Source organism: Salmo trutta, chromosome 39, assembly GCF_901001165.1.
Source record: "Salmo trutta chromosome 39, fSalTru1.1, whole genome shotgun sequence".
Lineage (NCBI taxonomy): Eukaryota > Metazoa > Chordata > Actinopteri > Salmoniformes > Salmonidae > Salmo > Salmo trutta.
The window spans coordinates 12168387-12181559 of NC_042995.1; the positions used below are offsets into that span (position 1 = coordinate 12168387).

Below are 13173 nucleotides of genomic sequence, written 5' to 3' on the forward strand. Positions count from 1 at the left end.
TAAAGTGTGAAACTCACAGGGCTATAAACACTTCCAGAGCACTGAAGCATGAGCTGCCAATGCAAATCACCTCCTCTATGGAAACACCCTACCTGATGAAACAATGAAGTAGTCACAGTATAATGAAGTAGTTTACCTTAATCTGTGGAAGGCCTGAAATTGACTACATTATTTAGTTATATGTAAGTGTATTAATTTAATACTAGTGTATTCTATATGGCTTCCTTCTTGTACTTAGTGAGTTTGTCAGAGATATTTGACATATCCAACATTTATATTTTATAAATTTATATATATAGTTTATATTTTATAGGGAATTTAGGTAAAATGAAAAATGTAAAACATCAAACTTAAATGAATTTTAAAAGTTATGACCTACACATGCTGTTTTTGACAGACAATCAGTGGTAGGGTTGAATGTGTGTTGAATGTGTGTTGTGTAGAGAGTTACTGGTGTGTGTAAAGTGCAGGAGGTTTTTGTACGGCCGTTCAATGAGTATTTATCATTGTGGTACGCTTTCGGTGGAGGCACCAAACTCATCGTTGACTGTAAGTACAAGAGATCTATCTTTTTTATAATACATTAAGGAACATTTATAAAGTCACAAAAATAGATAATAAGAAATATTTGTAGTTTTAGTGTACTTAATTCAGATTATTTGCAATGTTTCCATATGCTCTGATGATCATTCAAGGACAAAAACTTCATATACCAAATATCTGTAATAATAGTTTTAGTGTTTGATGTCTTTAAATACACTTAACCAGTTCAGCTTCAGTATTAAACTTTTTATATTTTAATTATGAAAGTTTAATTTCTGTACAGTAATTTAACACTGACTGTGGTGTGTTTTCAAGCTTCATAGATGTTCTTGGAGGGAAGTGAAAGAGACATTAGAAGATATATAAATAACCTGCCATTTTCACTGACACTGTGCTATTTATACAGTATCATACTTGTTTCTTCATATTAAAGTGGTTGAAAGTTCTTCAAGGTTCTTGTCCAGTTTAACCCTTACATGTCATCTCTCCTTTCCCCCTCATCCTCTCTCTCCTAGTGGGTGTGGTACGTCCCTCCCTGACCGTTCTACTTCCCTCCAGTGAGGAGCAGGACCAGGGGAATGTGGCCCTAGTGTGCCTGGCCAACAGGGGCTTCCCGGGTGGCTGGAAGCTGGGTTGGAGGCTGGGGGCCGGGGGGGCCTTGCAGGGCAGCCAGAGCCTGGAGGTCCTGGAGAAGGACGGTCACTACAGCTGGAGCAGCAGCCTCACTCTCCCCACTGACCAGTGGAGGAAGTCTGGCTCAGTCACCTGTGAGGCCTCCCTAAAGGACCAGACCCCCATCACTCACACACTGGAGCCACACCACTGCTCCCAGTAGACACCCTGTACACAGAGAACACCTACCTATCTGTCATTCTATCATTGTAAATATCTATCTAGAGCTTCAGCTCTGGTCATCAACTTGGGATTCTGCATCTTTAAATCTGTACCTGTGTTTTATTGTTTCTGCTTTTAGATTGGAAATGTTAACAAAATAAAATACTTTGTATTCATGTCAAACAAGGTGTCCCTGATTTTTATCATGAAATAAATATGCTCTGTAACAACATGAACATCAGAAGGTTGGTAGGGGTGAGGGAGGATGAGGGAGGATGGGTAGTGGGTAGACCCCCTGGGGACAGTGAAACTCTGGGGACAGGAGCAAAACCACATCATCTTACCATTATAGACATGGGAGGGGGTTATGGGATATAGCTGTTGGTTTTGATCATGAGTAAACTATTTGGTGAATTTGAGGTGAATTTGTGAGTTGTATCCAGATGTTCTGTGTGGAGGTAAAGTAGTGGTGATTTATGCTTGGTGATGTCATATAACCAGGACCTGAGTTGTGTGTTCAGTGAACCAGTGTTTCATATCACAGTCTGTTGTTCCTCAACACCTGCAGTAGGTCCCAGCTGCAGCAGTACAGTCTCTGTGCAGTCTGACTGAGGGAGGTTTTTGTACGACTCTAAATCACTGTGTGAAACGATCTGTGCCTCCATAATCACCCATACCATAGTAATCTCCTGCATCTTCAGCTTGGACATCAGTGATTGTTAGAGTGTACTCAGTACCTGATCTACTGCCACTGAATCTAGATGGTGTTCCAGACTGAAGGGTATTTACTTCATAGATGAGGAGTTTAGGAGCCTGTCCAGGTTTCAGCAGGTACCAGCTCATGTCATCACCAATACCGGTTGAACTTGCAACAGCACTGATAGACACTCTGTCTCCCAGACGAACAGACTTCAATTCATCAGCTTGATTCAGGACACGTTGTGCAGATGACGCTGAAATTGAAATGGAGAAATTAGCTTTGAGTTGTCTTGAAAATCAACTTATAAGGCATTGAAAACGTTTTCCATGGACAAACATGTACAAGCTCCTGTAAAAACCAGTAGACCACAGGGAGAATGTTGAGAGTTTCTCACCCTGAGTCAGAAACCCCAGCGTAATCAGCAGTGGAATCAGTGATATCATCTTCATCATCTTCATCATAATCTGTGACTCTGAGTGGAGTGAGCAGACTGGACCCAATGCTGATAACACTGAAGTCTTAAAGTGTCAGGAGCAGTGAGGCTCAACAACTATGCAAAACAGCACTCTATTATTAATCACACACCTGCTGGGTATGAGGGAGGGAGAGAGAGAGAGAGAGAGAGAGAGAGAGAGAGAGAGAGAGAGAAAGAGAGAGAGATAGAGAGAGAGAGAAAGAGAGAGAGATAGAGAGAGAGAGAGAGAGCAAGAGCAAGAGCAGAAAGAGCAAGAGCAAGAGCAGAAAGAGCAAGAAACAGATAGAGAGATACTTTTTTTTATTATTCTTTTGCTGTTGTGAGTCGTTCCAATCTAATGGTCAACTATAGGAGGACAACTAAACTGTGTATTAAAGGGTAGGTTCACCCCCAAATAAAAACATGTGTTGGACATTATATTACATTGAAAGGGAGTTATGTCAAGCTGAGCCCAAATGTTATTTGATTTCAGGATGAACCTTCCACTGGTGTAACATTCTTCACATGTCAATAGCCAGGATCCAAGACTAGACCAATGGAGACAGGTGATGCTTACTGGAGCCTTACTATCTACAGTAAATCTTTGGCTCTGGTATTTTCAGCTTGTTGGCGCCCTCTTGTGCCAGAATGGCGTCATCCTGAAGATCAGTTCAGGTTCAGAATAAATAGTTATTAGTCAAACAGTGGCAGGGTCAGGCTGTTGGTGGAATTACAGACTGGGCCTGCAAACTGTTTATTGATTTTTGTAAATAAATAACTAGATAGGTGTACAATGACAGAACAGTATCAACATCACCAGATATTAGTAGCATATTGGTTAACTGAATTTGACTGCTGGTAATAAAAAGTGAATTTCATTGGTTGTTACTTTAACTAGTGGGATGTACACATGCTGTCAGAGTTATCAAAAGTTAGGAGTTCCGACTGGGAAGTTTCACTTGAACGGACATGCACCATACAGACAGACAGAGGACTCATCTTTCTATTTGTGCCGTGATAGCATGGGCAATGCCATTCAGGAATTGCCACCCAGTTGAGTACTTTGACTACTTTAAAATGGCAGAAGTTTGGTGGAAGCCCTCCATGGCGCTGCCCATGCTAAAACATTGTTTTAACCACTAGAGGCCTCTATCATTCTCTATGACATGAACCATCTTACGAAGCGATAAAGGTCAGCCATTTTGGTCAGGGAGTTGGTCAACCATGGTTTGCCAGAGTTGTGATAAGATATTGTTTAAAATTCTACATTTGAAGAATTTATCTGCACTGTATGTTTATTAGCTAGCTAGCCAGACAGTTTAAGAGGAATGATTGAATTAATTGTTCACTGTCACGGCTGTCGTAGAGAGGAGAGGACCAAAGTGCAGTGTGTGTGTCGTTCCACATTTTATTTACACTGTGAAACTATGCAATACATAAATAAACTGAATGACAAAAAAAAAAAAACGTGACGCAGGGGTGAAACATACACTGACTCAAAATTAATCTCCCACAAACCCAGGTGGGACAAACACCAACTTAAGTATGACCTCCAATTAGAGACAACGATGACCAGCTGCCTCTAATTGGAGATCATCTCAAACAAAGCCCAACATAGAAATACAAAAACTAGAACTTCCCAACATAGAAATACAAAACTAGAACATAGCAACATAGAAAAACAAAACTAGAAATCCCCCGTCACGCCCTGACCTACTCTACAATAGAAAATAACAGCTTACTATGGTCAGGACGTGACATTCACATTAATTGCCAATATACCAACATTCCATTTAAAAATGCAGTCAATTCACAGCAATACATTGTCTGAAATCAGTAGATGATATGACTTAGACAAGTTGTACTTATATTGTATCATATAATAGAACTCTCAGCTTTCGTTTTGTTTACATATATTTTGTTTACATATATACTTTAGAGGCTATTTATGCAGAAATGTTGTATTAAACCCATATAAACTGTATTTATGACTATATGACAATATTTTAGGTTGACAGAAAATCTATTACGCAATATCCAATACATCACACAACTTACTTTAATTTTCCTACATATTTAAAAACAGGACTATACCTCTACTATCATTCATTCCAATTAGAATGGTTTGGATTTCTCCCTGACCACAACGGCAGCATTTTCATCCCATTATGGAACTTTGAGGGTTTATGACGTAACCCTTCTAGTAATTTAATAGGATCTCTATGGCTAGGTTGAAGATGGAAAGTTTAAGACAGTGAAGTAATTCCATGCGGAAGCGTAAACAAATTCATGGGACCATTGACAACTACTAGCGCCATTGCTAACTAGCAACGCTGGTCCCATGAATTGCAAAGAGTTATGGGATATTAGAATCCCCTTGTCTTAACCATTATAGTTTGAACCAAGCTATATGGTCACCCCCCTCTCCTCAGATAGGATATAAACACATCACAACGCGTGGCATAAATGTTTAGAATTACAGGAAATTATTTCAAAATGACAAATTCTCTCAGCGTCATTGCAAATTGTGTAGAATAGCATGAGATTATCTATAAACTGCAAATGTTCCTCTCTGCCCCATGGCAATATGTGTAGGATTGCAGGAAACTAACTTTAATAAATAAAACATGAATCCAGCCTTATTGCAAAATGTGTTAAATAGCATGAGATTATAAAACTTCACATTCTTCTCCCTGCCCCATGGCAATACAGTGCCTTGCAAAAGTATTCAGACCCCTTGGATTTCTTCACATTTTATTGTATTACAAAGTGGCATTCTGATGGATTTAATATACATTTTCTTGTCAACAATCTACACAAAGTGGCAAAACATGTTTATATTTTGCAAAGATTGATACAATTTAAAAACAAAAATATAGTCGTTGCATAAGTATTCAGCTGCCTGAGCCAATACATGTTACAAACACCTTTGGCATCAATTACACCTGTGAATCTTCTTAGGTAAGTCTCGAAGAACTTTCCACACCTGCATTGTGTCAAATTTGCCCATTTTCCTTTTCAAAATTCTTCAAACTCTGTCAAGATGTTGGGTTATCATGGCTATACAGCAATTTTCAAAACTTGCCATAGATTTTCAAGCAGATTTAACTTAAAACTGTAATTTGGCCATTCAGGAACATTCATTGTCTTCTTGGTAAGTAAATCCAGTGTAGATTTGTCCTTGTGTTTTAGGTTCTTGTCCTGCTGAAAGGTGAATTCCTCTCCCAGTCTCTGGTGTAAAGCAGACTGAACCAGGTTTTCCTATAGGATTTTACCTGTCCTTATCTCCATTCCGCTTCTCTGTATCCTGAAAACCCCCCCAGTATTTGTCAATGTCAAGCATCCCCATACCATGATGCAGCCACCACCATGCTTGAAAATAAGGAGGCAGTTACTCAGTGATGTGTTGGATTTGCCCCTAACATGAGGCTATGCATTTAGGCCAAAAAGTGTATTCCTTTGGTGTGTTCTTTCTGCAGTGTTACTATAGTGCCTTGTTGCATACAAGATGCATGTTTTGGAATATTTTAATTGTCTATATTTGTATTCTTCTTTTCACTCTGTCATTTAGGTCATTATTGTGGAGTCACTACAATGTTGTTGATCCATCCTCAGTTTTCTCCCGTCAAAGCCACTGAACTCTGTCACTGTTGTAAAACCACCAATTTCCTCATGGTAAAATCCCTGAGCAGTTTCCTTCCTGTCCTGCAGCTCAGTTCAGGATAAACTGGATGACTGGATCTTTGATGTGTCTGGGTGGTTTAATACATCATCCACAGCATCATTATTAATTTGACCATGCTTAAAGAGATATTCAACGTCTGATTTGTTATTGTTACCCATCTACCAATCACTGCCCTTCTTTATGAGGCTTTATAAAAAAATCACTGGTCTTTGTAGTTGAATCTGTGCATTAAATTCAAGACTTGACTGAGTGGCCTTGCAGATGGGAGTCAGGTAGCCTGGCACTTTAAACTATTGGGCCATTAACTGAAAGGTTGCTGGTTCAAATCCCCTATCTGACTAGGTGAAAATTCTGCCAATGTGCCCTTGTGCAAGGCACTTAACCCTAATTGCTCCTGTAAGTCACTCTGGATACGAGGGACAGAGGAAGGGTTTGTAAATCCAAGTTCTTGTCAACCCCTATAATTTAACACAGAGTGAGTCCATGTATCTTATTATGTGATTTGTTAAGCCAGATTTTACTCCTGAACTAATTTAGGCTTGACTAAACAAAGGGGCTGAATACTTACGCAATGATTATATTTTAGTTGGATTTAAAAAAATCTTAATCCCACTTTGTTACACAATAAAATGTGAAGAAATCCAAGGGGTCTGAATACTTTCTGTGGCGGTGTATGTGTAGAATTGCAGGAAATGAGCTTTAAAACAGCAACATTTTCTCTCTTCCTCACTGCACAATGTGTAGAATTGTAGGAAGGTAGCCCCCACCTCCCCTTGACGAGGGCCTGCCAAACTACGGTACGTCACCACCTCTGACCTTTTAACCTTTGAACTCAACCAGTCTGGCTGACTTCCGGTGCCCAACCCTTTCCACACCAAACCACACCACAAGACTAGTGAACTGACTTGTCTCCCCAGATGACCTGTGACTGATATCTGATCTCTGATTTGATATTTGACCTCTGCCAGTCTGTCTGGTGTCCACTGTCCAACCTCCTCTGGTCTAGCTCTGGTACCATGTTAAGGATGTTAAGGATGGTGGAACATCTGGAGAGTGTACTGCTCTATTCTGGGACAGGGGCCACGCAAATCTAAGTTTCTGTTTCACAGCACTCTCTCTCTGTCACATACACATCAAATCAAATCAAATCAAATTTATTTATATAGCCCTTCGTACATCAGCTGAAATCTCAAAGTGCTGTACAGAAACCCAGCCTAAAACCCCAAACAGCAAGCAATGCATGTGAAAGAAGCACAGTGGCTGGGAAAAACTCCCTAGGAAAAACTCCTGAGAAAGGCCAAAAACCTAGGAAGAAACCTAGAGAGGAACCAGGCTATGAGGGGTGGCCAGTCCTCTTCTGGCTGTGCCGGGTGGATATTATAACCGAACATGGTCAAGATGTTAAAATGTTCGTAAATGACCAGCATGGTCAAATAATAATAATCATAGTAATTGTCGAGGGTGCAACAAGCACGTCCGGTGAACAGGTCAGGGTTCCGTAGCCGCAGGCAGAACAGTTGAAACTGGAGCAGCAGCATGGCCAGGTGGACTGGGGACAGCAAGGAGTCATCATGCCAGGTAGTCCTAGGGCTCAGGTCCTCCGAGAGAAAGAAAGAAAGAAAGAAAGAGAGAATTAGAGAGAGCATATTTACATTCACACAGGACACCGGATAAGACAAGAGAATACTCCAGATGTAACAGACTGACCCTAGCCCCCCGACACATAAACTACTGCAGCATAAATACTGGAGGCTGAGACAGGAGGGATCAGAAGACACTGTGGCCCCATCCGATGATACCCCCGGACAGGGCCAAACAGGCAGGATATAACCCCACCCACTTTGCCAAAGCACAGCCCCCACACCACTAGAGGGATATCTACAACCACCAACTTACCGTCCGAAGACAAGGCCGAGTATAGCCCACAAAGATGTCCGCCACGGCACAACCCAAGGGGGGGGCGCCAACCCAGACAGGAAGACCACGTCAGTGGCTCAACCTACTCAAGTGACGCACCCCTCCCATGGACGGCATGGAAGAACACCAGTAAGTCAGTGACTCAGCCCCTGTAAAAGGGTTAGAGGCAGAGAATCCCAGTGGGAAGAGGGGAACCGACAAGGCAGAGACAGCAAGGGCGGTTCGTTGCTCCAGCCTTTCCGTTCACCTTCACACTCCTGGGCCAGACTATACTTAATCATAGGACCTACTGAAGAGATAAGTCTTCAGTAAAGACTTAAAGGTTGAGACTGAGTCTGCGTCTCTCACATGGGTAGGCAGACCATTCCATAAAAATGGAGCTCTATAGGAGAAAGCCCTACCTCCAGCCGTTTGCTTAGAAATTCTAGGGACAATTAGGAGGCCTGCGTCTTGTGACCGTAGCGTACGTGTAGGTATGTACGGCAGGACCAAATCGGAAAGATAGGTAGGAGCAAGCCCATGTAATGCTTTGTAGGTTAGCAGTAAAACCTTGAAATCAGCCCTTGCCTTAACAGGAAGCCAGTGTAGGGAAGCTAGCACTGGAGTAATATGATCAATATATGGAGTAATATGATCAATATGATCACATGAAAACACACACACACACACACACACACACACACACACACACACACACACACACACACACACACACACACACACACACACACACACACACACACACACACACACACATACACTCTATTCTGCTCCCTTGAAGTGTTGGCCAGCTGTGCATGTAGAGGCACACCAATACTTATGATTTTTTTGCTACACACAATTTTATGTTGACATGATACAGATTATTCATCCTCTATGGGACTATATCACCTGTATCTTCCTGATAAGAAGGAACATTTGTAGATATGGGAGGTTGGGAGGGTTATGAAACTAGTTTGTAACCATTATTTCTGTGAGTTAGTAAAGTGGTTATACTTGGTGATGTCATATAACAAGACCCTTAGTTCTGTGTTCAATGGACCAGTGATGTTTGTCATTTTGTACAGGAGGTTTTTGTACGGCTCTAAATCACTGTGTGAACAGAGCTTTATCATTGAGCTCATGATAACTCTGACAGAAGTAAACTGCAGCATCTTCAGCCTGGACTCCACTGATGGTCAGAGTGAAGTCCCTCTCAGTCCCACTGCCACTGAATCTAGAAGGAATCCCATCTAGCAGTGTCTTTACATATATTATCAGGAGTTTGGGAGCTTCTCCGGGTCTCTGTTGATACCAGGACAAGGCTTCATCTCCATCACTGTATTTGGACACTTCAGGGTTGGTTGTACAGGTCAGAGTGACGGGGTCTCCTGGAGAACATGTCACTACAGGAGGCTGAGTCACAGTCACCTGACCTCTGGATCCTGAAGAGGAAAAATATGAATTGATCAACGAGTATAAATAACAGATCATTTATATTTTATAATATTTTATACAGGGACATTTATTCATTGAGATCCATTTCAATGATTATACAAGGCACTCAACAATATGTATTTTTCCATTGTAAGAGTTATAAAACAACAGACCTTTGAGGCAGCAGCAGATCAGTGTCCAGATGAAGATGGTGATCAGAGTCATGGTGGTCCTGGTTTCTGTTGTGTTGATGGACAGATCTCAGTCATAAAGTGTGAAACTCACAGGGCTATAAACACTTCCAGAGCACTGAAGCATGAGCTGTCAATGCAAAGCACCTCCTCTATGGAAACACCCTACCTCAGGACAGAATAATAAACTGTAAATAATAATCATGTGAAATGATTTATATTTCTGTTGTTGACAGTAAAATGGCACATTTGTCAATATTGATATTTGTCGTAAATGACAATGTTTCACTCTAACATATGCATCATGATAACATATGACATCATTGACTGAAAAAACATTTTGCAGTGAATTTGGGTGAAGAGACATTAAAGAGGCTCAAGTCAGAGACTTCATTAATCAGTATACTATATAGGTACATAATGTGCTTAATTATTGTGTTTGTCTCATGAATGCACATAGATTCTCTGGATGACAGTGTCTGCTAACTGACTCAAATGTCATGTAAATGTAAATGATAAAAGATGAGTATTACTTGCTATATATTTCCTATGTAAAGAGTGTAAAATAGTGTAATTGTATGTAAAGCTGTGTTATGCTTTATGAGTATAGTAAAGCTCTACAAAGCTGTGTGGAGCTATATGAGTGGTTCTGTTAGTGCAGAATGTGCTCACTCTTGTGTGAAGGAGGTTTTTGTAAAGCGTCTTAACTAGACTGAATCACTGTGGAACACGTTCGGTGGAGGAACCAAACTGCTGCTGAAAAGTAAGTGTTTTTTCCTTTACTACTTACAAAACACTACAGAATATAGAAATACTGAACACCAGATATTTTAAGACTCGAACTCTGTAAAGGAAACCCCAATATTAGTATTTATTTTAGAATGAAAACTGTTAGCTACAGTCTGTGGGAGACTTTCAGTTGTGCAGCCAAGCAACCTGTCTTTGAGCAAGTTATACAAACATTAAGTTGTCTGCTATGACACGTGAATTACACAGTGAATGTTGTTAGTATAATAAAAAACCTTCTGGTTCCTTTTACTGTCTGATATTATTGTGAAGTGGACTGACTTTAAATTGGGCAATCTGTGATTGCTACATACATTTTGGGACTTTTAAATTAATTATATATACCTTTTGATTCTTGAGTAATATATATATATTTTTTATATATGCCTCATCAGCTTAGTTCAACTGCCATACTCTTATCAGAACCCTAAATAGAATCATGTTTTACTAAATTGTTTGTGAACAATGTAATACTCTAGCTTCAAAACGTGGTTGAAATTACAATGTGTAACTTATTGATGGTCAGTCCTTTCATCCATAGTTCTGTCTATGAACTTGAGAGAGGTTCAATTTCTCCAGCCCCATCCCTCAGCTGTTTACCAAAAACAATGGCGGGGTGCCCACTTTCTTGTTGTTTTAACAGCAGACTGCCCTTTAAACGCCACAAACGCTTTATTGAAGTAAGGGACACGGAAGGTGCACCACAACACAGTATAAAGTTACTTAATATCTGCTTTTAGCAGTGTTATTGAGTGATAAGATCCTTAATGAAGGGGGTCTTTGTCCCTAGTACAGCAAATATAAATGAAAATACATGGATAAATAACCACTCAGCAACAGTGATGTACTTTATTGTGCATTGATGTATTTGTTGTTGAGTTGTGAGGTGTTGTGTTCTCTGTAAACCTTAATAAGTTATATACTTTATAGAGCACTCTATTTCTCTCTCCTCTGGAATGTAATATTAAAACGTTCTCTTCTCTCCAGCTGGTCCTACTGTCAGTCCCACAGTGTCTCTGCTCCCCCCCTCCTCTGAGCAGCTCTCTGGGGGCTCTGCCTCACTGGCCTGCCTGCTGACTGGCTACTCCCCTCAGGGGGCGCTGGTGAGCTGGGAGGTGGACGGGCTGGAGGTGAGCCAGGGGGTCGTGACCAGTCCAGAAGAAGAGAAGGAAGGCCTTTACAGACGCAGCAGCACCCTGACCCTGAGCAAGGCAGGCTGGGAGCAGGGAGAGCTCTACACCTGCAGGGTCTCCCACTTCCAACACACCCAGGCCTCCCCCCTTCGTAGGAGCCAGTGTCTGGGCTAGGGCCTACTGGAGGAGGCCCACAACAGGAGAGCTCTGTCTGGGGAAGCAGGAGTAGTCGAGGCTCTGGTCTGGTCTGAGGCCTGGTTGGAGCAGTAGTAGTGTGTTAGAGTGTTAGAGTAGTTTACTGAGTAAACTCTAGTACTGCTGAAGAGTTGACAACATGGGTAGTAATGTGTATTGTATAGAGTACAGGAGGCTTCTGTGTGTTCTGTACTCAGACTGTTACTGTGATGTTGCTGTCTGCCTCAGTTCTAATAAAGTTGGATTAGGAAAATAACATGATGGATTAGTTGATTCATTTATTTACTGTGACAACAAATGGAAATGTAGCTACAGCTAGGTCTAATTCTATGTCAGATCTATATTTCTCTTCCTAATGTGAGTAAGCTACAGTATGACATCTGTCCTGTAGTGACTATTTGTTGAATGTGTGCTGCTGTTTCAATCTCTCTCTCACTCTCTCTCTCTCTCTCTCTCTCTCTCTGTCTCTCTCTGTCTCTCTCTCTCTCTCTTTCTCTCTCACTCTCTCTTTCTGTCTCTCTCTTTCTGTCTCTCTCTTTCTGTCTCTCTCTTTCTTTCTCTCTCTCTCTCTCTCTGTCTCTCTCTCTCTCTCTATCTCTCTCTCTCTCTCTGTCTCTCTCTCTCTCTCTCTCTCACTCTCTCTTTCTGTCTCTCTCTTTCTGTCTCTCTCTTTCTGTCTCTCTCTCTCTCACTCTCTCTTTCTGTCTCTCTCTCTCTCTCTCTCTCTCTCTCTCTCTCTCTCTCTCTCTCTCTCTCTCTTTCTCCGACCCCCTGGGGACAGAACCTCTCTATTCTAGCAGAAGTAAAACCATCCCACCCTGACCATGCAAATCAGGGCTGCATTCAGTGAGATGAAACGTTTAGAACATTAAAGATAGAAATACAATGAATAGAAATAACACTCAAAATTGACAAATAATGATGTCTGTTCTATTAGACACAACTAATTAATTCTAGTAGCACAAAAACCATTAACTCTATCCACTGTATGGGGAAATGATTTTACACTTGCTGACAGACAAATAAATTGGGATAGAGTATGGAAAATACATTTGGATCATCTAGAAACCCCAATCACCAATGAATTAATAAATGTGCCATAGAACCTATCTAACACCTAAGAAAAGACATCACATGGTATTAGTCCATCACCATTATGTGAGTTCTGCACCACAGTGGACCTTGGTACTTTTCAGCATGTGCTGTGGAAATGACTGGGGGGGGGGGGGGGGGGGGATGAATTAGATCCAATAGGGATGTTGCTTTGTGATGACTCTGACTGGCACTTGTCAGAACTCCAACGGAGAGTGTGGTTGGCA

The 13173-nt window shown here is 41.2% G+C and overlaps 1 long non-coding RNA gene and 2 gene segments (V, D, J or C); 2 read left to right on the forward strand and 1 right to left on the reverse strand.

Annotated features, from left to right (window-relative positions):
• Positions 1 to 216: 216 nt before the first annotated feature.
• On the forward strand, positions 217 to 1563 carry LOC115179253 (Ig lambda-2 chain C region-like). The segment is given in 3 exon segments: positions 217 to 237; positions 444 to 549; positions 1059 to 1563. Coding segments are annotated over 3 exon segments (447 nt in total).
• A 7393-nt stretch (positions 1564 to 8956) lies between these two features.
• LOC115179469 (immunoglobulin kappa variable 1-8-like) lies at positions 8957 to 9799 on the reverse strand. The segment is given in 2 exon segments: positions 8957 to 9557; positions 9723 to 9799. Coding segments are annotated over 2 exon segments (387 nt in total).
• Positions 9800 to 10355: 556 nt separating this feature from the next.
• LOC115179476 (uncharacterized) lies at positions 10356 to 12115 on the forward strand. Its single transcript, XR_003872900.1, has 2 exons — positions 10356 to 10503; positions 11514 to 12115. It is a non-coding gene; the product is annotated as an uncharacterized LOC115179476 (long non-coding RNA).
• Positions 12116 to 13173: the final 1058 nt, after the last annotated feature.